Source organism: Salmo salar, chromosome 05, assembly GCF_965601325.2.
Source record: "Salmo salar chromosome 05, fSalSal1, whole genome shotgun sequence".
In the NCBI taxonomy this organism is placed as follows: domain Eukaryota; kingdom Metazoa; phylum Chordata; class Actinopteri; order Salmoniformes; family Salmonidae; genus Salmo; species Salmo salar.
The window spans coordinates 2379383-2404307 of record NC_138295.1 but is presented as its reverse complement, the minus strand read 5'-3'; the positions used below and the strand labels follow the sequence as shown (position 1 = coordinate 2404307).

At 52.6% G+C, this 24925-nt stretch overlaps 1 protein-coding gene across 1 annotated transcript in view; it reads left to right on the top strand.

Moving 5' to 3' along the window:
• Positions 1 to 24254, top strand: part of LOC106604099 (transcriptional regulator ATRX) — a 108966-nt gene extending 84712 nt beyond the window's left edge. The window contains 7 exon segments of the mRNA XM_082974982.1: positions 1912 to 2089; positions 5314 to 5505; positions 16574 to 16723; positions 19710 to 19829; positions 20096 to 20191; positions 20497 to 20625; positions 21951 to 24254. Coding sequence (XP_082831108.1) covers positions 1912 to 2089; positions 5314 to 5505; positions 16574 to 16723; positions 19710 to 19829; positions 20096 to 20191; positions 20497 to 20625; positions 21951 to 22181 — 1096 coding nt within the window. The 3' untranslated portion in view covers positions 22182 to 24254.
• The last annotated feature ends 671 nt before the right edge of the window (positions 24255 to 24925 follow it).

Here is a 24925-nt window from a genome sequence, read left to right as displayed (position 1 = left end):
CAGTCCCCCCGTCCCCCCCCCTAAATGTGAGGATGGAACAGTCCCCCCCCCCCTAAATGTGAGGATGGAACAGTCCCCCCCCCCCCTAAATGTGAGGATGGAACAGTCCCCCCCCCCCTAAATGTGAGGATGGAACAGTCCGCTCCCCCCCCTAAATGTGAGGATGGAACAGTCCCCCCCCCCGGGGCCCCCCCCCCTAAATGTGAGGATGGAACAGTCCCCCCCCCCCCCCTAAATGTGAGGATGGAACAGTCCCCCCCCCCTAAATGTGAGGATGGAACAGTCCCCCCCCCTAAATGTGAGGATGGAACAGTCCCCCCCCCTAAATGTGAGGATGGAACAGTCCCCCCCCTAAATGTGAGGAGGCCAGAGACAATTACTGAAAGCCACCACATCTTTATAGGGACGTTAGAAGCTGAAGCCATTTTGTGCTTGGTGACCTCTGACTGTTTCATCCTAACATGGTTGGTGTTGACGTTGATAACAATATCCCTATATTCTCTACAAGACACCAAACCCTGGTAGTAGAAACAATTCACTTTGATAGTCCTGTACCTTCATAGTTGATATTGCAATGTAGACATTTCAATAATAGGAAGTTGGTTCTATACCTCCATCATTGCTCCCCTCTTACTTTCTCCTCTCCTCCCTCTCTACCTCGCCTCCTCCCTCTCTACCTTTCCTCTCCTCTCCTCCCTCTCTACCTCCTCTCCTCCCTCTCTACCTCCTCTCCTCCCTCTCTACCTCCTCTCCTCCCTCTCTACCTCCTCTCCTCCCTCTCTACCTCCTCTCCTCCCTCTCTACCTCCTCTCCTCCCTCTCTACCTCCTCTCCTCCCTCTCTACCTCTCCTCTCCTCCCCCTCTACCTTTCCTCTCCTCTCCTCCCCCTCTACCTCTCCTCCCCCTCTACCTCTCCTCCCCCTCTACCTCTCCTCTCCTCTCCTCCCCCTCTACCTCTCCCCTCCCCCCCTCTCTACCTCTCCTCCCCCCTCTCTACCTCTCCTCCCCCCCTCTCTACCTCTCCTCCCCCCTCTCTACCTCTCCTCCCCCCCTCTCTACCTCTCCTCCCCCCCTCTCTACCTCTCCTCCCCCCCTCTCTACCTCTCCTCCCCCCCTCTCTACCTCTCCCCCCCTCTCTACCTCTCCTCCCCCTCTCTACCTCTCCTCCCCCTCTCTACCTCTCCTCCCCCTCTCTACCTCTCCTCCCCCTCTCTCTACCTCTCCTCCCCCCCTCTCTACCTCTCCTCTACCTCTCCTCTACCTCTCCTCTACCTCTCCTCTACCTCTCCTCTACCTCTCCTCTACCTCTCCTACCTCTCCTCTACCTCTCCTCCCCCTCTCTACCTCTCCTACCTCTCCTACCTCTCCTCTACCTCTTCTCTACCTCTTCTCTACCTCTCCTCTACCTCTCCTCCCCCTCTCTACCTCTCCTCCCCCTCTCCCCCTCTACCTCTCCTCCTCCCCTCTCTACCTCTCCTCCTCCCCTCTCTACCTCTCCTCCCCCCTCTCTACCTCTCCTCCTCCCCCCTCTCTACCTCTCCTCCTCCCCCCTCTCCTCCTCCCCCCTCTCCTCCTCCCCCCTCTCCTACCTCTCCTCCCCCCTGTCTACCTCTCCTCCCCCCTGTCTACCTCTCCTCCCCCGTCTACCTCTCCTCCCCCCTGTCTACCTCTCCTCCCCCCTGTCTACCTCTCCTCCCCCCTGTCTACCTCTCCTCCCCCCTGTCTACCTCTCCTCCCCCCTGTCTACCTCCCTCTCTTCCTCTCCCCCCTCTTCCTCTCCCCCCTCTTCCTCTCTACCTCCTCCTCTCTACCTCCTCCTCCCTCCTCTACTACCTCTCCTCCCCCCGCTACACCTCTCCTCCTCCCTCTCCTCCTCCTCTCTCTACCTCCTCCTCTCCTCCTCCTCCATAGAGGTAGGTTGTTCCTGATCTCGACCAGGGCTGGTTCTCTGGGCATCAACCTGATAGGAGCTAACCGGGTCATCATCTTTGATGCTTCCTGGAACCCGTCGTACGACATCCAGAGTATCTTCAGGCTCTACCGCTTCGGACAGCTCAAGACTTGCTATGTCTACCGATTCCTGGCTCAGGTAACCAGTCAGCCAACCAGCTAGTCAGTCATTTAGTGGGCCAGCCAGCCAGTTAGTGGGCCAGCCAGCCAGTTAGTGGGCCAGCCAGCCAGTTAGTGGGCCAGCCAGCCAGTTAGTGGGCCAGCCAGCCAGTTAGTGGGCCAGCCGGCCAGTTAGTGGGCCAGCCGGCCAGTTAGTGGGCCAGCCGGCCAGTTAGTGGGCCAGCCGGCCAGTTAGTGGGCCAGTTAGTGGGCCAGCCGGCCAGTTAGTGGGCCAGTTAGTGGGCCAGCCAGCCAGTTAGTGGGCCAGCCAGCCAGTTAGTGGGCCAGCCAGCCAGTTAGTGGGCCAGCCAGCCAGTTAGTGGGCCAGCCAGCCAGTTAGTGGGCCAGCCAGCCAGTTAGTGGGCCAGCCAGCCAGTTAGTGGGCCGGCCAGTTAGTGGGCCGGTTAGTGGGCCAGCTTGCCAGTTAGTGGGCCGGTTAGTGGGCCAGCCGGCCAGTTAGTGGGCCGGTTAGTGGGCCAGCCGGCCAGTTAGTGGGCCGGTTAGTGGGCCAGCCGGCCAGTTAGTGGGCCGGTTAGTGGGCCAGCCGGCCAGTTAGTGGGCCGGTTAGTGGGCCAGCCGGCCAGTTAGTGGGCCGGTTAGTGGGCCAGCCGGCCAGTTAGTGGGCCGGTTAGTGGGCCAGCCGGCCAGTTAGTGGGCCAGCCGGCCAGTTAGTGGGCCGGTTAGTGGGCCAGCCGGCCAGTTAGTGGGCCGGTTAGTGGGCCAGCCGGCCGGTTAGTGGGCCAGCCGGCCAGTTAGTGGGCCGGTTAGTGGGCCAGCCGGCCAGTTAGTGGGCCGGTTAGTGGGCCAGCCGGCCAGTTAGTGGGCCGGTTAGTGGGCCAGCCGGCCAGTTAGTGGGCCGGCCAGTTAGTGGGCCAGCCGGCCAGTTAGTGGGCCGGCCAGTTAGTGGGCCGGCCAGTTAGTGGGCCGGCCAGTTAGTGGGCCAGCCAGTAAACTTCCAACTTCAACTGTATGTGTTGAAGAGGGTGGGGCTTAAGCTGCATCCCTGTCTCACCCCACGGCCCTGTGGAAAGAAATGTTTTTTGGCCATTTTAACCTCGCACTTGTTTACATGGATTTTATAATGTCGTATGTTTTTCCCCCAACACCACTTTCCGTTCATTTGTATAGCAGACCCTCAGACCCTCAGACCCTCAGGTCAAATTGAGTCAAAAGCTTTTTTGAAATCAACAAAGACATGAGAAGACTTTGCCTTTGTTTTGTTTTGTATTGTTTGTCAATTAGGGTGCGCAGGGTGAATACGTGGTCTGTAATTTGGTAAAAAGCCAATTTGACATGTGCTCAGTACATTGTTTTCACTGAGGAAATGTACGAGTTTGCGGTTAACCTGTCCTCTGTCCTGTCCTCTCCTCCTCTCAGGGTGCTATAGATGTTAACCTGTCCTCTTCTCCTCTCAGGGTACTATAGATGTTAACCTGTCCTCTTCTCCTCTCAGGGTACTATAGATGTTAACCTGTCCTCTTCTCCTCTCAGGGTACTATAGATGTTAACCTGTCCTCTGTCCTGTCCTCTCCTCCTCTCAGGGTACTATAGATGTTAACCTGTCCTCTTCTCCTCTCAGGGTACTATAGATGTTAACCTGTCCTCTGTCCTGTCCTCTTCTCCTCTCAGGGTACTATAGATGTTAACCTGTCCTCTTCTCCTCTCAGGGTACTATAGATGTTAACCTGTCCTCTGACCTGTCCTCTCCTCCTCTCAGGGTACTATAGATGTTAACCTGTCCTCTCCTCCTCTCAGGGTACTATAGATGTTAACCTGTCCTCTTCTCCTCTCAGGGTGCTATAGATGTTAACCTGTCCTCTGACCTGTCCTCTCCTCCTCTCAGGGTACTATAGATGTTAACCTGTCCTCTGTCCTGTCCTCTCCTCCTCTCAGGGTACTATAGATGTTAACCTGTCCTCTGTCCTGTCCTCTCCTCCTCTCAGGGTACTATAGATGTTAACCTGTCCTCTTCTCCTCTCAGGGTACTATAGATGTTAACCTGTCCTCTTCTCCTCTCAGGGTACTATAGATGTTAACCTGTCCTCTTCTCCTCTCAGGGTACTATAGATGTTAACCTGTCCTCTGTCCTGTCCTCTCCTCCTCTCAGGGTACTATAGATGTTAACCTGTCCTCTCCTCCTCTCAGGGTACTATAGATGTTAACCTGTCCTCTCCTCCTCTCAGGGTACTATAGATGTTAACCTGTCCTCTTCTCCTCTCAGGGTACTATAGATGTTAACCTGTCCTCTTCTCCTCTCAGGGTACTATAGATGTTAACCTGTCCTCTTCTCCTCTCAGGGTACTATAGATGTTAACCTGTCCTCTGTCCTGTCCTCTCCTCCTCTCAGGGTACTATAGATGTTAACCTGTCCTCTGACCTGTCCTCTTCTCCTCTCAGGGTACTATAGATGTTAACCTGTCCTCTTCTCCTCTCAGGGTACTATAGATGTTAACCTGTCCTCTGACCTGTCCTCTGACCTGTCCTCTCCTCCTCTCAGGGTACTATAGATGTTAACCTGTCCTCTGACCTGTCCTCTTCTCCTCTCAGGGTACTATAGATGTTAACCTGTCCTCTTCTCCTCTCAGGGTACTATAGATGTTAACCTGTCCTCTGTCCTGTCCTCTCCTCCTCTCAGGGTACTATAGATGTTAACCTGTCCTCTCCTCCTCTCAGGGTGCTATAGATGTTAACCTGTCCTCTTCTCCTCTCAGGGTACTATAGATGTTAACCTGTCCTCTTCTCCTCTCAGGGTACTATAGATGTTAACCTGTCCTCTGTCCTGTCCTCTCCTCCTCTCAGGGTACTATAGATGTTAACCTGTCCTCTGACCTGTCCTCTGACCTGTTCTCTTCTCCTCTCAGGGTACTATAGATGTTAACCTGTCCTCTTCTCCTCTCAGGGTACTATAGATGTTAACCTGTCCTCTTCTCCTCTCAGGGTACTATAGATGTTAACCTGTCCTCTTCTCCTCTCAGGGTACTATAGATGTAAACCTGTCCTCTTCTCCTCTCAGGGTACTATAGATGTAAACCTGTCTTCTCCTTTCAGGGTACTATAGATGTAAACACCTGTCCTCTTCTCCTCTCAGGGTACTAAAGATGTAAACCTGTCCTCTTCTCCTCTCAGGGTTCTATAGATGTAAACACCTGTCCTCTTCTCCTCTCAGGGTACTATAGATGTAAACCTGTCCTCTTCTCCTCTCAGGGTACTATGGAAGAGAAGATCTATGACCGCCAGGTGGCTAAACAGTCTCTGTCCTTCCGAGTGGTGGATCAACAGCAGATCGAGAGACATTTCACCATGAATGAGCTAACGGAGCTCTACGCCTTCGAACCCGACCTTCTGGATGATCCCACTGGCAAGAAGAGCAAGAGGACCACTCCTATGCTGCCAAAGGTATGGAGGCTGGGGGGGGGATAATCTCTCATCTCTCTAGGTAACATAGATGTATAACTTCTGTCCCAGGACGATGGGATGTGACTAATAACGAGGAACAATTGTTTCACCTAGTTATTTGGAGAAATCACGATTTTTTTTTTGTTGTTGTTGTGTGGCACGCTGGCACGCTCTCAGACACGGTGAAGTGGAGGGAACATGCGGCCCAGCTGATCCCCCCCCCCCTGCTCCCTGAGCCCCCCCGCCCCCCCCCCCCCCTGCTCCCTGAGCCCCCCCTGCTCCCTGAGCCCCCCCCCCCCCCCCCCCCCCTGCTCCCTGAGCCCCCCCGCTCCCTGAGCCCCTGCAGAGGGAACAGTTCCAACCCTCATTACTGTGTTTTAAACCCTCTCATTATAGACACACCGCAATATCCTTCACTGGAACAACGATGGACCAAATAACCTTTAAATGCCAAGATACTCTCTGTTAACCTGCTCCCTCTGTGCAGATGTACGCTGGGATACATTAGTGTGTGTTTGTGTGTGTGTAACAGGTTAGTGTGCAGCCTTTGAACTTAAGAGCTGTCGTAAACCCTGTTGTTTATCCCTCCCTCGGTCTGTCCGGCCTGTGTCCACCCTCCAGCTCTCTGTCTCTCTCTCTGTCTCTCTCTCTGTCTCTCTCTCTGTCTCTCTCTCTGTCTCTCTCTCTGTCTCGCTCTCTGTCTCGCTCTCTGTCTCGCTCTCTGTCTCGCTCTCTGTCTCGCTCTCTGTCTCGCTCTCTGTCTCGCTCTCTGTCTCGCTCTCTGTCTCGCTCTCTGTCTCGCTCTCTGTCTCGCTCTCTGTCTCGCTCTCTGTCTCGCTCTCTGTCTCGCTCTCTGTCTCGCTCTCTGTCTCGCTCTCTGTCTCGCTCTCTGTCTCGCTCTCTGTCTCGCTCTCTGTCTCTCTCTCTGTCTCGCTCTCTGTCTCGCTCTCTGTCTCTCTCTCTGTCTCGCTCTCTGTCTCGCTCTCTGTCTCGCTCTCTGTCTCGCTCTCTGTCTCGCTCTCTGTCTCGCTCTCTGTCTCTCTCTCTGTCTCGCTCTCTGTCTCGTTCCATTGTTTCCTCTCATCCCATGGGTGCAGGTGCTGTGTGACAGGCTGGTTTGGCCCCTGAGGGCCCCCCCCCCCCCCTGCCGTTTAATGATCTCAGCCTCTAAAGGCACAACACAGCTGCACCATCATTACTCTGTTTACTGCCTTTTACCAAATAGATGGATGAATCTGTGGGAGGAGAGGTGGATGAATCTGTGGGAGGAGAGGTGGATGAATCTGTGGGAGGAGAGGTGGATGAATCTGTGGGAGGAGAGGTGGATGAATCTGTGGGAGGAGAGGTGGATGAATCTGTGGGAGGAGAGGTGGATGAATCTGTGGGAGGAGAGGTGGATGAATCTGTGGGAGGAGAGGTGGATGAATCTGTGGGAGGAGAGGTGGATGAATCTGTGGGAGGAGAGGTGGATGAATCTGTGGGAGGAGAGGTGGATGAATCTGTGGGAGGAGAGGTGGATGAATCTGTGGGAGGAGAGGTGGATGAATCTGTGGGAGGAGAGGTGGATGAATCTGTGGGAGGAGAGGTGGATGAATCTGTGGGAGGAGAGGTGGATGAATCTGTTGGTGGAGAGGTGGATGAATCTGTGGGAGGAGAGGTGGATGAATCTGTGGGAGGAGAGGTGGATGAATCTGTGGGAGGAGAGGTGGATGAATCTGTGGGAGGAGAGGTGGATGAATCTGTGGGAGGAGAGGTGGATGAATCTGTGGGAGGAGAGGTGGATGAATCTGTGGGAGGAGAGGTGGATGAATCTGTGGGAGGAGAGGTGGATGAATCTGTGGGAGGAGAGGTGGATGAATCTGTGGGAGGAGAGGTGGATGAATCTGTTGGTGGAGAGGTGGATGAATCTGTGGGAGGAGAGGTGGATGAATCTGTGGGAGGAGAGGTGGATGAATCTGTGGGAGGAGAGGTGGATGAATCTGTGGGAGGAGAGGTGGATGAATCTGTGGGAGGAGAGGTGGATGAATCTGTGGGAGGAGAGGTGGATGAATCTGTGGGAGGAGAGGTGGATGAATCTGTGGGAGGAGAGGTGGATGAATCTGTGGGAGGAGAGGTGGATGAATCTGTGGGAGGAGAGGTGGATGAATCTGTGGGAGGAGAGGTGGATGAATCTGTGGGAGGAGAGAGTGAGATGTGTATTGATGTTTAACTGGCCAGCTAAACCCAGTGATGTTTATATGACAGGGTTTACTGCCCACTATTAAAGATGTGTAGCTGCTCTGTTCTGGCCAGGGACTAGTACAGCTGTTGGTTCTGGTGGGTTCAGGTCCAGCTGTTGGTTCTGGTGGGTTCAGGTACAGCTGCTGTTGGTTCTGGTGGGTTCAGGTCCAGCTGCTGGTGGTTCTGGTGGGTTCAGGTCCAGCTGCTGGTGGTTCTGGTGGGTTCAGGTCCAGCTGCTGGTGGTTCTGGTGGGTTCAGGTCCAGCTGCTGGTGGTTCTGCTGGGTTCAGGTCCAGCTGCTGGTGGTTCTGCTGGGTTCAGGTCCAGCTGCTGGTGGTTCTGCTGGGTTCAGGTCCAGCTGCTGGTGGTTCTGCTGGGTTCAGGTCCAGCTGCTGGTGGTTCTGCTGGGTTCAGGTCCAGCAGCTGGTGGTTCTGCTGGGTTCAGGTCCAGCAGCTGGTGGTTCTGCTGGGTTCAGGTCCAGCTGCTGGTGGTTCTGCTGGGTTCAGGTCCAGCTGCTGGTGGTTCTGCTGGGTTCAGGTCCAGCTGCTGGTGGTTCTGCTGGGTTCAGGTCCAGCTGCTGGTGGTTCTGGTGGGTTCAGGTCCAGCAGCTGGTGGTTCTGGTGGTTCTGCTGGGTTCAGGTACAGCTGCTGGTGGTTCTGCTGGGTTCAGGTCCAGCTGCAGTACTATGGAAGGTATTACTGCCTGAATGATCCAGGGACGAGTCAGATGAGTCTCCCAGCCTGCTCTCTGTCAGACTCCTATACTGAGGAAGTCCCTGTTTCCACACATCTGTTCTTTAAGTATCTCTGTGGTTTTGTAGTCAAAGACTCTGACCACACAGGACAGGCAGGGGAAACTAATGAGCTATCTCTCACCCTCCTCATCCTCTCTTCTCTATCTCTCATCCTCCTCATCCTCTCTCCTCTCTCACCCTCCTCTACCTCTCTCCTCTACATCTCATCCTCCTCTACCTCTCTTCTCTATCTCTCACCCTCCTCTACCTCTCTTCTCTCTCTCACCCTCCTCATCCTCTCTTCTCTACCTCTCTCACCCTCCTCATCCTCTCTCCTCTCTCTCATCCTCCTCTACCTCTCTCCTCTACCTCTCATCCTCCTCTACCTCTCTTCTCTACCTCTCTCACCCTCCTCATCCTCTCTTCTCTACCTCTCTCACCCTCCTCATCCTCTCTTCTCTCTCTCACCCTCCTCATCCTCTCTTCTCTACCTCTCTCATCCTCCTCATCATCTCTCCTCTACCTCTCACCCTCCTCATCCTCACCCTCCTCTACCTCTCATCCTCCTCTACCTCTCTTACCCTCCTCTACCTCTCTTCTCTACCTCTCATCCTCCTCTACCTCTCTCCTCTACCTCTCACCCTCCTCTACCTCTCTTCTCTATCTCTCACCCTCCTCTACCTCTCTTCTCTATCTCTCATCCTCCTCTACCTCTCTTCTCTATCTCTCATCCTCCTCTACCTCACTTCTCTACCTCTCACCCTCCTCTACCTCTCTTCTCTATCTCTCACCCTCCTCTACCTCTCTTCTCTACCTCTCTCACCCTCCTCATCCTCTCTTCTCTACCTCTCTCACCCTCCTCATCCTCTCTTCTCTACCTCTCTCACCCTCCTCATCCTCTCTTCTCTCTCTCACCCTCCTCTACCTCTCTTCTCTCTCTCTCACCCTCCTCTACCTCTCTTCTCTACCTCTCACCCTCCTCATCATCTCTCCTCTACCTCTCACCCTCCTCTACCTCTCTTCTCTACCTCTCATCATCTCTCCTCTACCTCTCACCCTCCTCATCCTCTCTCCTCTCTCTCACCCTCCTCTACCTCTCTTCTCTATCTCTCACCCTCCTCTACCTCTCTTCTCTACCTCTCATCCTCATCATCTCTCCTCTACCTCTCACCCTCCTCATCCTCTCTCCTCTACCTCTCACCCTCCTCATCCTCTCTTCTCTACCTCTCTCACCCTCCTCTACCTCTCTTCTCTCATCCTCTACCTCTCTTCTCTCTCTCTCACCCTCCTCATCCTCTCTTCTCTACCTCTCTCACCCTCCTCATCCTCTCTTCTCTCTCTCACCCTCCTCTACCTCTCTTCTCTCTCTCTCACCCTCCTCTACCTCTCTTCTCTCTCTCTCACCCTCCTCTACCTCTCTTCTCTTCCCCTCACCCTCCGCATCCTCTCTCCTCTACCTCTCATCCTCTCTCCTCTCTCTCTCACCCTCCTCTACCTCTCTTCTCTTCCCCTCACCCTCCTCTACCTCTCTTCTCTTCCCCTCACCCTCCTCATCCTCTCTCCTCTACCTCTCACCCTCCTCATCCTCTCTTCTCTACCTCTCATCCTCCTCTACTTCTCTACCTCTCTTCTCTACCTCTCACCCTCTACCTCTCTTCTCTACCCCTCACCCTCCTCATCCTCTCTTCTCTACCTCTCATCCTCTCTTCTCTACCTCTCACCCTCTCTTCTCTACCTCTCACCCTCTCTTCTCTACCTCTCACCCTCTCTTCTCTACCTCTCACCCCAAGTAGTTTTTCTGGTCTCCATCTCTCTCTCTCCCTCCACCTGATGGTGTGTCATTAGTCCATCCCTCTCTTTAGGACACTCCTTGTGTGCATCCCAACTCCAAAATGTCTCCCTATTCCCTATAGAGTGCACTACTTTTGACCAGAGCCCTATATAGGACCTGGTTAAAGTAGTGCATTAAATAGGGAGCCAATTGGGACACAGTCTTCCTGCTCTAGAATAGTGAACGCTAATTGCAGACCAAGGAAGCAGCTTGTTTCCTCCTAATGACAGAGAAGGGATCAGCCAGGGGCCCCACACACACACCAACACACACACAGACACAGACAGTTATATAAGGGCCCCTGCAGACCCAGGTTATTCCCAGCTCTCAGCAGGTGATATAATAGTATTTATCTGCTGTACGGGACTGACGGGCCGGGCTCTACTGTCTGACTGGAGCTGTACGGGACTGACGGGCCGGGCTCTACTGACGGGCCGGGCTCTACTGTCTGACTGGAGCTGTACGGTACTGACGGGCCGGGCTCTACTGTCTGACTGGAGCTGTACGGTACTGACGGGCCGGGCTCTACTGACGGGCCGGGCTCTACTGTCTGACCGGAGCTGTAGGGGACTGACGGGCCGGGCTCTACTGACTAACCGGAGCTGTAGGGGACTGACGGGCCGGGCTCTACTGACGGCCCGGAGCTGTAGGGGACTGACGGGCCGGGCTCTACTGACGGGCCGGGCTCCACTGTCTAACCGGAGCTGTACGGGACTGACGGGCCGGGCTCTACTGACGGGCCGGGCTCTACTGTCTGACTGGAGCTGTTACGGTACTGACGGGCCGGGCTCTACTGACGGGCCGGGCTCTACTGTCTGACTGGAGCTGTACGGTACTGACGGGCCGGGCTCTACTGATGGGCCGGGCTCTACTGTCTGACTGGAGCTGTACGGTACTGACGGGCCGGGCTCTACTGACGGGCCGGGCTCTACTGTCTGACTGGAGCTGTACGGGACTGACGGGCCGGGCTCTACTGACGGCCCGGAGCTGTAGGGGACTGACGGGCCGGGCTCTACTGACGGGCCGGGCTCCACTGTCTGACCGGAGCTGTACGGGACTGATGGGCCGGGCTCCACTGTCTAACCGGAGCTGTATGGGACTGACGGGCCGGGCTCTACTGTCTGACCGGAGCTGTAGGGGACTGACGGGCCGGGCTCCACTGTCTGACCGGAGCTGTAGGGGACTGACGGGCCGGGCTCCACTGACGGGCCGGAGCTGTAGGGGACTGACGGGCCGGGCTCCACTGACGGGCCGGAGCTGTACGGGACTGACGGGACGGGCTCTACTGACGGGCCAGAGCTGTACGGGACTGACGGGCCGGGCTCTACTGACGGGCCGGGCTCTACTGTCTGACTGGGACTGACGGGCCGGGCTCTACTGTCTGACTGACGGGCCGGGCGCTACTGTCTGCCCGGAGCTGTAGGGGACTGACGGGCCGGGCTCTACTGACGGCCCGGAGCTGTAGGGGACTGACGGGCCGGGCTCTACTGACGGGCCGGGCTCTACTGTCTGACCGGAGCTGTATGGGACTGACGGGCCGGGCTCTACTGTCTATGGTGGTGAAATGGCTCCCAGTAGTCTACTGTCTATGGGGGTGAAATGGCTCCCAGTAGTCTACTGTCTATGGGGGTGAAATGGCTCCCAGTAGTCTATGGGGCTGAAATGGCTCCCAGTAGTCTATGGGGGTGAAATGGCTCCCAGTAGTCTATGGGGGTGAAATGGCTCCCAGTAGTCTATGGGGGTGAAATGGCTCCCAGTAGTCTATGGGGGTGAAATGGCTCCCAGTAGTCTATGGGGCTGAAATGGCTCCCAGTAGTCTATGGGGCTGAAATGGCTCCCAGTAGTCTATGGGGCTGAAATGGCTCCCAGTAGTCTATGGGGGTGAAATGGCTCCCAGTAGTCTATGGGGGTGAAATGACTCCCAGTAGTCTATGGGGGTGAAATGGCTCCCAGTAGTCTATGGGGGTGAAATGGCTCCCAGTAGTCTATGGGGGTGAAATGGCTCCCAGTAGTCTATGGGGGTGAAATGGCTCCCAGTAGTCTATGGGGGTGAAATGGCTCCCAGTAGTCTATGGGGGTGAAATGGCTCCCAGTAGTCTATGGGGGTGAAATGGCTCCCAGTAGTCTATGGGGGTGAAATGGCTCCCAGTAGTCTATGGGGGTGAAATGGCTCCCAGTAGTCTATGGGGGTGAAATGGCTCCCAGTAGTCTATGGGGGTGAAATGGCTCCCAGTAGTCTATGGGGGTGAAATGGCTCCCAGTAGTCTATGGGGGTGAAATGGCTCCCAGTAGTCTATGGGGGTGAAATGGCTCCCAGTAGTCTATGGGGGTGAAATGGCTCCCAGTAGTCTATGGGGGTGAAATGGCTCCCAGTAGTCTATGGGGGTGAAATGGCTCCCAGTAGTCTATGGGGGTGAAATGGCTCCCAGTAGTCTATGGGGGTGAAATGGCTCCCAGTAGTCTATGGGGGTGAAATGGCTCCCAGTAGTCTATGGGGGTGAAATGGCTCCCAGTAGTCTATGGGGGTGAAATGGCTCCCAGTAGTCTATGGGGGTGAAATGGCTCCCAGTAGTCTATGGGGGTGAAATGGCTCCCAGTAGTCTATGGGGGTGAAATGGCTCCCAGTAGTCTATGGGGGTGAAATGGCTCCCAGTAGTCTATGGGGGTGAAATGGCTCCCAGTAGTCTATGGGGGTGAAATGGCTCCCAGTAGTCTATGGGGGTGAAATGGCTCCCAGTAGTCTATGGGGGTGAAATGGCTCCCAGTAGTCTATGGGGGTGAAATGGCTCCCAGTAGTCTATGGGGGTGAAATGGCTCCCTGTAGTCTATGGGGGTGAAATGGCTCCCAGTAGTCTATGGGGGTGAAATGGCTCCCAGTAGTCTACTGTCTATGGGGGTGGAAATGGCTCCCAGTAGTCTACTGTCTATGGGGGTGAAATGGCTCCCAGTAGTCTACTGTCTATGGGGGTGAAATTGGCCGGTGTTCCACTTTTTGCCATGATGTGTGGCTGAGGTCCCTAGTGATATTCTAGTCCTTCCTGCAACACCTGGTGGTGTAGATGTCCTGGAGGGCACTCAATGGTGTGTTCAGCTGCACGGATCACCGTCTGAAGAGCCTTGCGGTCCCGCTGCCTGTGATGCAGGCCGACAGGATGCTCTCGGTGGTGCTCCTGTAGAACACTGAGGGGCCCATCGTGGACAGGCCGAATTTCTTCAGCATCCTGAGGTTGAATAGTTTCTGTCGTGCCTTCACTTCGATGTCCATTGTGGTTGCACCATTTCAGCTTTTTCGAGATGTGTACACTGGAGAATGTAAAGTTCTCCCCGTAACGAGGAATGGGTCGTCCAGCCTGTAGACTTCAGGAGGAACCAATCTGCTCCTATTGTTTCGGTAATATTGAAGGAGAGGTTGTTTACCCAGCACCACGCCGTCAGACCACCTCCCTGTAGTCCGTCTTGTCGTGGTTGGTAATCAGGCCTGCTACTGTCGCGTCGTCAGCGAACTTGACGCAGTCGTAGGTTTACAGAGAATACTATGGGGTCCTCGTGTTCAGGATCGGTGTCAAGGAGATAATGTTGTCTACAGAGCATTCAACAAGTATTCAGACCCCTTGACCTTTTCCACGTGTTGTTACGTTACAGCCTTATTCCAAAACTGATTAAATAGTTGTTTTTCTTCATCAATCTGCACACAATACCCCATGATGACATCACAATACCCCACGATGACATCACAATACCCCATAATGACATCACAATACCCCATGATGACATCACAATACCCCATGATGACATCACAATACCCCACGATGACATCACAATACCCCACGATGACATCACAATACCCCATAATGACATCACAATACCCCATAATGACATCACAATACCCCATAATGACAAAGCAAAAACAGGTTTGTAGACATTTTTTGATCATGTATAAAAAATAAACAGAAATATCACATTTACATAAGTATTCAGACCCTTTACTCAGTACTTTGTTGAATCACCTTTGGCAGCGATTACAGCCTCGAGTCTTCTTGGGTATGACGCTACAAGCTTGGCACATCTGTATTTGGGGAGTTTCTCCCATTCTTCTCTGTAGATCCTCTCAAGCTCTGTCAGGTTGGATGGGGAGCGTCGCTGCACAGCTATTTTCAGGTCTCTCCAGAGATGTTAGATCAGGTTCAAGTCAGGGCTCTGGCTGGGCTTCTCAAGGACATTCAGAGACTTGTCCCGAAGCCACTCCTGCGTTGTCTTGGCTGTGTGCTTAGGGTCGTTGTCCTGTTGAAAGGTGAACCTTCACCCCAGTCGGAGGTCCTGAGCGCTCTGGAGGAGGTTTTCATCAAGGATCTCTGTACTTTGCTCCGTTCATCTTTCCCTCGATCCTGACTAGTCTCCCAGTCCCTGCCGCTGAAAAACATCCCCACATCATGATGCTGCCACCACCATGCTTCACTGCAGGGATGCTGCCACCACCATGCTTCACCGTAGGGATGGTGCCAGGTTTCCTCCAGATGTGACGCTTGGCATTCAGACCAAAGAGTTCAATCTTGGTTTCATCAGACCAGAGAATCTTGTTTCTCATGGTCTGAGTCCTTTAGGTGCCTTTTGGTAAACTCCAAGCGGGCTGTCATGTGCCTTTTACTGAGGAGTGGCTTCCATCTGGCCACTCTACCATAAAGGTCTGATTGGTGGAGTGCTGCAGAGATAGGAGAACCTTCCAGAAGGACAACCATCTCCACAGAGGAACTCTGTCAGAGTGACCATCAGGTACTTGGTCACCTCTCTGGTTTGAAGAATCTTAAATATAAAATATATTTTGATTTGTTTAACACTTTTTTGGTTACTACATGATTTCATAGTTTTGATGTCTTCACTATTATTGTACAACGTTGAAAATAGTCTAAATAAAGAAAAACCCGGGAATGAGTAGGTGTGTCCAAACTTTTTTCTGGTACTATATATGTGTAGGTTAACGACGGCCCAGTGGTGCCGGTTCCAGATTACATAGGTCCAGTTATTGTAAAGGCAGACGAGAGGGAGAGATTTAAACCATGTTTGTGTGACTAGGGCCTGGAATTTTTATCACGATATTATTTTCAATAAGTGTCATTAAAGACCGTGAATATTTTAAATAAAGAATACTGACTCCTCTCTCCTCCCCCCTCCTCCTCCATCCCCCTCTCTCCCCCGTTTCTCTCTCCTCCATCCCCCTCTCTCCCCCGTTTCTCTCTCCTCCCCCTCCTCCTCCCCCCTCCTCCTCCATCCCCCTCTCTCCCCCGCTACCCTCCATCCCCCTCTCTCCAATCCCTCCTCTCCATCCCCCTCTCTCCTCCCCCCTCCTCCTCCATCCCCCTTTCTCCTCCTCCTCCATCCCCCTTTCTCCTCCTCCTCCATCCCCCTCTCTCCTCCCCCCTCCTCCTCCATCCCCCTCTCTCCTCCCCCCTCTCCTCTCCATCCCCCTCTCTCCTCCCCCCTCTCCTCTCCATCCCCCTCTCTCCTCCCCCCTCTCCTCTCCATCCCCCTCTCTCCTCCCCCCTCTCTCCTCTCTCCCCCATTTCTCTCTCCTCCCCCCTCCTCTCCAGCTGTCTGGTGTTCCACTCTGTAGCAGAACACTCAAACCAGCTGTTGGACTTTGTCATCTCTGATCAGATTAACAGAATGTATTTTTTTCTTCGACTTTTAGGGTTTTGATTAGTGTAAAACAAAACTGGTGCTGTTGGTTGTGGTTTCATGGTGTGTGTCCTCTCCTGTAGGGTTAGGGTTACCTAACCTAGCTGGCTGCTCCGTAGGACCCCTTCCTAGCTGGCTGCTCCGTAGGACCCCTTCCTAGCTGGCTGCTCCGTAGGACCCCTTCCTAGCTGGCTGCTCCGTAGGACCCCTTCCTAGCTGGCTGCTCCGTAGGACCCCTTCCTAGCTGGCTGCTCCGTAGGACCCCTTCCTAGCTGGCTGCTCCGTCTCTCCTGTAGAACCACAGCAATAAGGAGCAGATAGTGGGTTATCACGAACATGACTACTTAACCTTAACCTTAACCTAACCGTGCTGTAACTTCTCTCCTGTAGGACCCGTTCCTAGCTGAGCTGCTCCACAGCAATAAGGAGCAGATAGTGGGTTATCACGAACATGACTACTTAACCTTAACCTTAACCGTGCTGTAACTTCTCTCCTGTAGGACCCGTTCCTAGCTGAGCTGCTCCACAGCAATAAGGAGCAGATAGTGGGTTATCACGAACATGACTACCTAACCTTAACCTTAACCGTGCTGTAACTTCTCTCCTGTAGGACCCGTTCCTAGCTGAGCTGCTCCACAGCAATAAGGAGCAGATAGTGGGTTATCACGAACATGACTCCCTGCTGGATCACAAGGAAGAGGAGGCTCTCAGCGAGGAGGACCGCAAAGCAGCCTGGGCCGAGTACGAGGCAGAGAAGAAGGTAAACACACAGTCATACAGACAGACAGACCCTGAACAGCTTCTACCCCCAAGTCATAAGACTGATGAGTAGTTAGTCTGGGGTGGCTATTTGGTTAACTATTTAACTATCTGCATTAACCCTTTCAGCTTGGCCCTTCGGCGTGGCTCGATTTTAGAGGCCCCCATCTTGGCCGTGTAGTGAATTATTTAAAAAAAAAAAAAAATATCATTTAAGGCAATTTCCTGCAATTCTACAAATTTCTCCATGGAGCTGAGAGAATGTTGCCTTTTTTTTTTTAAAGCGATTTTTCTTTTGAAAACAGAAAATCAATAAATGATTTGTTTTTGGAATTTAAATTCTCCCCGACAGTCTAGCTTTTATTTTGGTGATTGTTAGTTTTCAAAGATGATCTCATTGTATATACAGTTGAAGTCAGAAGTTTACATACGCCTTAGCCAAATTCATTTAAACTCAGTTTTTCACAATTCCTGACATTTAATCCTAGTAAAAATTCCCTGTCTTAGGTCAGTTAGGATCACCACTTTATTTTAAGAATGTGAAATGTTAGAATAATAGTAGAGAATTATTTCTTTCAGCTTTTATTTCTTTCATCACATTTCCAGTGGGTCAGAAGTTTTCATACACTCAATTAGTATTTGGTAGCATTGCCTTTAAATTGTTTAACTTGGGTCAAACATTTTGGGTAGCCTTCCACAAGCTTCCCACAATAAGTTGGGTGAATTTTGGCCCATTCCTCCTGACAGAGCTGGTGTAACTGAGTCAGGTTTGTAGGCCTCCTTGCTCGCAAACGCTTTTTCAGTTCTGCCCACAAATTTTATATCGGATTGAGGTCAGGGCTTTGTGATGGCCACTCCAATACCTTGACTTTGTTGTCCTTAAGCCATTTTGCCACAACTTTGGAAGTATGCTTGGGGTCATTGTCCATTTGGAAGACCCATTTGCGACCAACCTTTAACTTCCTGACTGATGTCTTCAGATGTTGCTTCAATATATCCACATAATTTTCCTGCCTCATGATGCCATCTATTTTGTGAAGTGAACCAGCCCCTCCTGCAGCAAAGCACCCCCACAACATGATGCTGCCACCCCCGTGCTTCACGGTTGGGATGGTGTTCTTCGGCTTGCAAGCATCCCCCTTTTTCCTCCAAACATAACGATGGTCATTATTGCCAAACAGTTCTATTTTTGTTTCTTCAGACCAGAGGACTTTCCTCCAAAAAGTACGATCTTTGTCCCCATGTGCAGTTGCAAACCGTAGTCTGGCTTTTTTTATGGCGGTTTTGGAGCAGTGGCTTCTTCCTTGCTGAGCGGCCTTTCAGGTTATGTCGATATAGGACTCGTTTTACTGTGGATATAGATACTTTTGTACCTGTTTCATCCAGCATCTTCACAAGGTCCTTTGCTGTTCTGGGATTGATTTGCACTTTTCACACCAAAGTACGTTCATCTCTAGGAGACAGAACGCGTCTCCTTCCTGAGCGGTATGACGGCTGCGTGGTCCCATGGTGATTATACTTGCGTACTATTGTTTGTACAGATGAACATTGTACCTTCAGGCGTTTGGAAATCGCTTCCAAGGACGAACCAGACTTGTGGAGGTCCACCATTTGTTTTCTGAGGTCTTGGCTGATTTCTTTTGATTTTCCCACGATGTCAAGCAAAGAGGCACTGAGTTTGAAGGTAGACCTTGAAATACATCCACAGGTACACCTACAATTGACTCAAATGATGTCAATTAGCCTATCAGAAGCTTCTAAAGCTGTGACATCATTTTCTGGAGTTTTCCAAGCTGTTTAAAGGCACAGTCAACTTAGTGTATGTGAACTTCTGACCCACTGGAATTGTGATACAGTGAAATAATCTGTAAACAATTGTTGGAAAAATGACTTGTGTCATGCACAAAGTAGACGTCCTAACCTACTTGCCAAAACTATAGTTTGTTAACAAGAAATTTGTGTAGTGGTTGAAAAAACGAGTTTTAATGACTCCAACGTAAGTGTATGTAAACTTCCGACTTCAACTGTATATATAACCCTCTATCTCTGTCTCAGGCTCTGTCTCTGTCCCAGGGTCTGTCTAACCCTCTCTGTCCCAGGGTCTGTCTCTGTCCCAGGGTCTGTCTCTGTCCCAGGGTCTCTCTAACCCTCTCTGTCCCAGGGTCTCTCTAACCCTCTCTGTCTCTGTCCCAGGGTCTGTCTCTGTCCCAGGGTCTGTCTCTGTCCCAGGGTCTGTCTCTGTCCCAGGGTCTCTCTAACCCTCTCTGTCCCAGGGTCTGTCTCTGTCCCAGGGTCTGTCTCTGTCCCAGGGTCTGTCTCTGTCCCAGGGTCTGTCTCTGTCCCAGGGTCTGTCTCTGTCCCAGGGTCTGTCTCTGTCCCAGGGTCTGTCTAACCCTCTCTGTCCCAGGGTCTGTCTCTGTCCCAGGGTCTGTCTCTGTCCCAGGGTCTGTCTCTGTCCCAGGGTCTGTCTCTGTCCCAGGGTCTGTCTAACCCTCTCTGTCCCAGGGTCTGTCTCTGTCCCAGGGTCTGTCTCTGTCCCAGGGTCTGTCTCTGTCCCAGGGTCTGTCTCTGTCCCAGGGTCTCTCTAACCCTCTCTGTCCCAGGGTCTGTCTCTGTCCCAGGGTCTGTCTCTGTCCCAGGGTCTGTCTCTGTCCCAGGGTCTGTCTCTGTCCCAGGGTCTGTCTCTGTCCCAGGGTCTGTCTCTGTCCCAGGGTCTGTCTCTGTCCCAGGGTCTGTCTCTGTCCCATGGTCTGTCTAACCCTCTCTGTCTCTGTCCCAGGGTCTGTCTCTGTCCCAGGGTCTGTCTCTGTCCCAGGGTCTGTCTCTGTCCCAGGGTCTGTCTAACCCTCTCTGTCTCTGTCCCAGGGTCTGTCTCTGTCCCAGGGTCTGTCTCTGTCCCAGGGTCTGTCTCTGTCCCAGGGTCTGTCTCTGTCCCAGGGTCTGTCTCTGTCCCAGGGTCTGTCTAACCCTCTCTGTCTCTGTCCCAGGGTCTGTCTCTGCGTGTCAACCATGGCGCGTACGGAGGACAGATGGACATGGGAGGAGCGAACAGCTACTTCCCCTTCAACGTGGCGGCACTGGCCTCTATGTCCAACCCCCAGCTGGAGGTACACACACACACACACACACACACACACACACACACACACACACACACACACACACACACACACTGCCCTGAGTCCTGCATTTCAGACCTTGCTGCGAATTGACCAAATCATTTATTACACACACCGGTTGGTGGCCCTCCCATGACCCGGTACCCTAGCTAGAGGTTCTGGGTTTGACCCGGTACTAGAGGTTCTGGGTTTGACCCGGTACTAGAGGTTCTGGGTTTATTTTTTACGTTTGCATCTTTTTTCTACGATTGTAGGAGTTGATCAACCAGGGCCGTCAGAAGGTGATGGAGGCCACCAACGCTCTGAAATTCCTCCCCAGAGAATCTCTAGAGGACACCATCGGGAGAGTGGTGAGTGGAGGGACAACCTAACATAATCTGACCAGATAATCTCTAGAAGACACCGGTAGGAGGGAGTAGAGGGACAACCTAACATAATCTGACCAGATAATCTCTAGAAGACACCTCCAGGAGGTAGGAGGGATGGACTGGATGGGTGCTGGAGTCCATCTCACCATCACTTCAGTTGTCTATCCTCCTAAGAACCTGTGTTGAAGACTTGAGGTGTGAGGAAGTTTTGGTTGTATGGTCTGTCAGAACAGTGTGTTGTCCACGCTGTGACCAGTCTCCTCCTCTCCTCCTCCTCTCCTCCCCAGTGGAAGGAGAACCCGGCTCTAACGGAGGCCCAGGTCCAGGCCATGGCTCTGGGGAGACAGGCCAGTGTAGAGATGGAACTCAAACGAAGAGAAGCTGCCTACAGAGACGTCCTCAATAAGCAACAGACTGTAAGATCACAACTTCTAACCTGACACGACCTAACACGACATGATACAAGCTAGCACGACCCGACCTAACACAACATGATACAAGCTAGCACGACACGACATGATACAAGCTAGCACGACACGGCCTAACACAACATGATACAAGCTAGCACGACACGGCCTAACACAACATGATACAAGCTAGCACGACCCGACCTAGCACGACATGATACAAGCTAGCACGACATGATACAAGCTAGCACGACATGATACAAGCTAGCGCGACATGATACAAGCTAGCGCGACATGATACAAGCTAGCGCGACATGATACAAGCTAGCACGACACGGCCTAACACGACATGACACAAGCTAGCACGACCCGGCCTAGCACGACATGATACAAGCTAGCACGACCCGGCCTAACACGACATGATACAAGCTAGCACGACCCGACCTAACACGACATGATACAAGCTAGCACGACCCGACCTAACACGACATGATACAAGCTAGCACGACCCGACCTAACACGACATGATACAAGCTAGCACGACCCGACCTAACACGACATGATACAAGCTAGCACGACCCGACCTAACACGACATGATACAAGCTAGCACGACCCGACATGATACAAGCTAGCACGACCCGACCTAACACGACATGATACAAGCTAGCACGACACAAGCTAGCACGACACAACATGACGCGACATGATACAAGCTAGCACGACCCGGACTAACACAACATGACCTAACACAACACGACCCAAGCTAGCACGACACGACATGACACAAGCTAGCACGACACGGCCTAACACAACATTATACAAGCTAGCACGACATGATACAATCTAGCAGGACCTAGCACGACATGACCTAGCACGACCTAAAACGACGTGATACAAGCTAGCATAAGCTAGCACAACATGGCCTAGCGCGAACTGACATGACAAGCTAACACGACATGATACAAGCTAGCACGACCCAGCACGACACGACCCAGCATGACAACACTACCTTAAACGTTTCCTTTCCACCTGTTATCTAAACCTCTCCTGCTTCTCTTTCTATTGTTCAGGCTGATCACCACCTAGTCTCTCTCTCTCCCTCCATCTGTCTCTCTCTGATGAACCCTGAGAAGTCCTGACCTCTCTCTCTCTCTCCCTCCATCTGTCTCTCTCTGATGAACCCTGAGAAGTCCTGACCTCTCTCTCTCTCTCCCTCCATCTGTCTCTCTCTGATGAACCCTGAGAAGTCCTGACCTCTCTCTCTCTCTCCCTCCATCTGTCTCTCTCTGATGAACCCTGAGAAGTCCTGACCTCTCTCTCTCTCCCTCCACAGCTGATGATGTACGTTCAGAAGGTGATCACCAACAGGAAGGTGAGAGAGCAGCAGATGGCCATGGCCAACCAGGCCCAGCTGATGAGCCAGATGAACGGCATGCTGGGAGCTGGAGGGATGAGCCAGATGGAACTCTTGGGGTTGTACCAACAGCTGGGAGCGCTACAGGGTCATCCCACCCACCCCTCCATGGGCGGCAAGAACCCCGGCCCCTCTAAGGGCAACCTGTAAGGGGACATAGTCCCCCTATCTATTCTCCACAATTCATATTGTCTCTGGTCAAAAGTAGTGCACTATTTAGGCAATAGGAATATCATTTGGGACTCAGGCCCACTCACTGCCCCCTCACTGTCTCACTCAGTAGGCTTGCTCCCTAATGCTGCTCCGTCTCCTATGTAGTGCACTAGTTGGAGCCCAGAGCCCTAGGGTTTTGGTTAGAAGTAGTGCGCTATATGTAGGGGATATAAGGGGTGTGATTTGGGACGTTACCCCCCCCCCCCCCGGTGAGACGACGACACAGAGAGAAGGGTCTCGGAGCCCCTCACCACTCCCTCCTGAAGCAGGAAATGACACGTATAGGGACTATATGAAGGGGTTTTAGAAATGTCGTTTGAAATTCTGTATATATTAATGTTATTCACGTTCTCTTCTGTTTTCCTGTATTTAAAATAACGTAAGGAAAGGGAAATGTTTTTGTCCCAAATCCGTTATTATTTCCCCTTGTTTAATGAATTGATTATTCTGTAAGTTGTGTTTTGATACAGTTTTAATGATTGCCTGTCTATCTAAAGAAAGCCCTCAGCGGGGGGCCATAGTGCTGACTAACTGGTGATGGGACTGTTTCAGGATATTAAACATTTAGATGATTAGACCCCCTATAGAACCCTCCCTCCACCAAGAAACGCAGACAGGCAGACAGGCAGACAGGCAGACGGGCAGGCAGACGGGCAGGCAGACGGGCAGGCAGACGGGCAGGCAGACAGGCAGGCAGGCAGGCAGGCAGGCACGCAGAAAGACAGACAGACAGACACAGGCAGCAGTGCTGGTGTTGTAAAACTCTTGGGAGATTCTGATGCATAGCCATGACAAAACAAAATGAGGGCATTATTTCCATTTCCTAAAGTTTGGTGTAAATGAGAATGATTTTTCTAGCTTGTAGCCCTGAATATTTCCACTGTTTTTCTCATGGTTATTATATGGTAATATGGAATGCTCTCGTGTCGTTATAAAACTAACTGTCCTCAACCCATCGCTCACTTCCCCGAGACTGTCTCTCTCTGTCTCTCTGTGTCTGTCTCTCTGTGTCTCTCTCTCTGTCTCTCTCTCTGTCTCTCTCTCTGTCTCTGTCTCTCTGTCTCTCTCTCTCTCTCTGTCTCTCTCTCTGTCTCTGTCTCTGTCTCTCTCTCTGTCTCTGTCTCTCTCTCTGTCTCTCTCTCTCTCTCTCTGTCTCTCTCTGTCTGTCTCTCTCTCTGTCTGTCTCTGTCTGTGTCTGTCTGTCTCTCTCTCTGTCTCTCTCTCTCTCTCTGTGTCTCTGTGTCTCTCTCTCTCTCTGTCTGTCTCTCTCTGTGTGTGTCTGTGTGTGTCTGTCTGTCTGTCTGTGTCTGTCTGTCTGTGTCTGTCTGTCTGTGTCTGTCTCTGTGTCTGTCTCTGTGTCTGTCTCTGTGTCTGTCTCTGTGTCTGTCTCTGTGTCTGTCTCTGTGTCTGTCTCTGTGTCTGTCTCTGTGTCTGTCTCTGTGTCTGTCTCTGTGTCTGTCTCTGTGTCTCTCTCTGTCTCTCTCTCTCTCTCTCTCTGTCTGTCTGTCTGTGTCTCTGTGTCTCTCTCTCTGTCTCTCTCTCTCTCTCTCTCTGTCTGTCTGTGTCTCTGTGTCTCTCTCTGTCTCTCTGTGTCTGTCTCTCTGTCTCTCTCTCTCTCTCTCTCTCTGTCTGTCTGTGTCTCTCTGTCTCTCTCTCTCTCTGTAAAGCTCATGCTCTTGTTGTCGCCTCGCATAGCTCCATATCCGAGGCTGGTGTTCATTGGTTTCTTTCTGTTGCACCCTGGGTACAGGACTGGGTACAGGACTGGGTACAGGAGGGGGAAGGTTGTCTGACCTGATGGACAGGAGGCAGAGTTCCTCCGTTTGCACAATAAGGTGTATTTCTGAAAATGTATTCTGTCTCCTTCCCAAGAATGTTCTTCTCGTGTTTATCAGATGCACCAACTTGTTTCTTTTTGTCGCCATTCATTGATTAATCTGAACGGCTATTATCTTGATAAGTATTTAATATAACATTTAATAAAGTGACCAAAAGGGTGACCGCTTTTTACTTTCTGTGGTGTTTCTTTCACTGACTACACCCCCGCGGGGAGGGCTGACTACACCCCCGCGGGGAGGGCTGACTACACCCCCGCGGGGAGGGCTGACTACACCCCCGCGGGGCACAGTGGCTAGTGATGTAACCAGATGCACCATATGTCTCTCGACTCCACTATGACACCTTGTCCCCCCCCTTCTCCTCCCCCCCCCCCCCCCTTCTCCTCACCCCCCCCTTCTCCTCACCCCCCCCCTTCTCCCCAGGTATTTATTTGTGCCTTCCTTTCTCTCTGCTCTCTAGGCATGTTCTTCCATCCCAACCCCTCTATCCCAGTCCTCTCTTCCCCCCCTCTCTCCCAGTCCTCTTCCCCCCTCTATCCCAGTCCTCTTCCCCCCCTCTATCCCAGTCCTCTTCCCCCCCTCTATCCCAGTCCTCTTCCCCCCTCTATCCCAGTCCTCTTCCCCCCTCTATCCCAGTCCTCTCTTCCCCCCTCTCTCCCAGTCCTCTCTTCCCCCCTCTCTCCCAGTCCTCTTCCCCCCTCTATCCCAGTCCTCTTCCCCCCTCTATCCCAGTCCTCTCTTCCCCCCTCTCTCCCAGTCCTCTTCCCCCCTCTTTCCCAGTCCTCTTCCCCCCTCTCTCCCAGTCCTCTCTTCCCCCCTCTATCCCAGTCCTCTCTTCCCCCC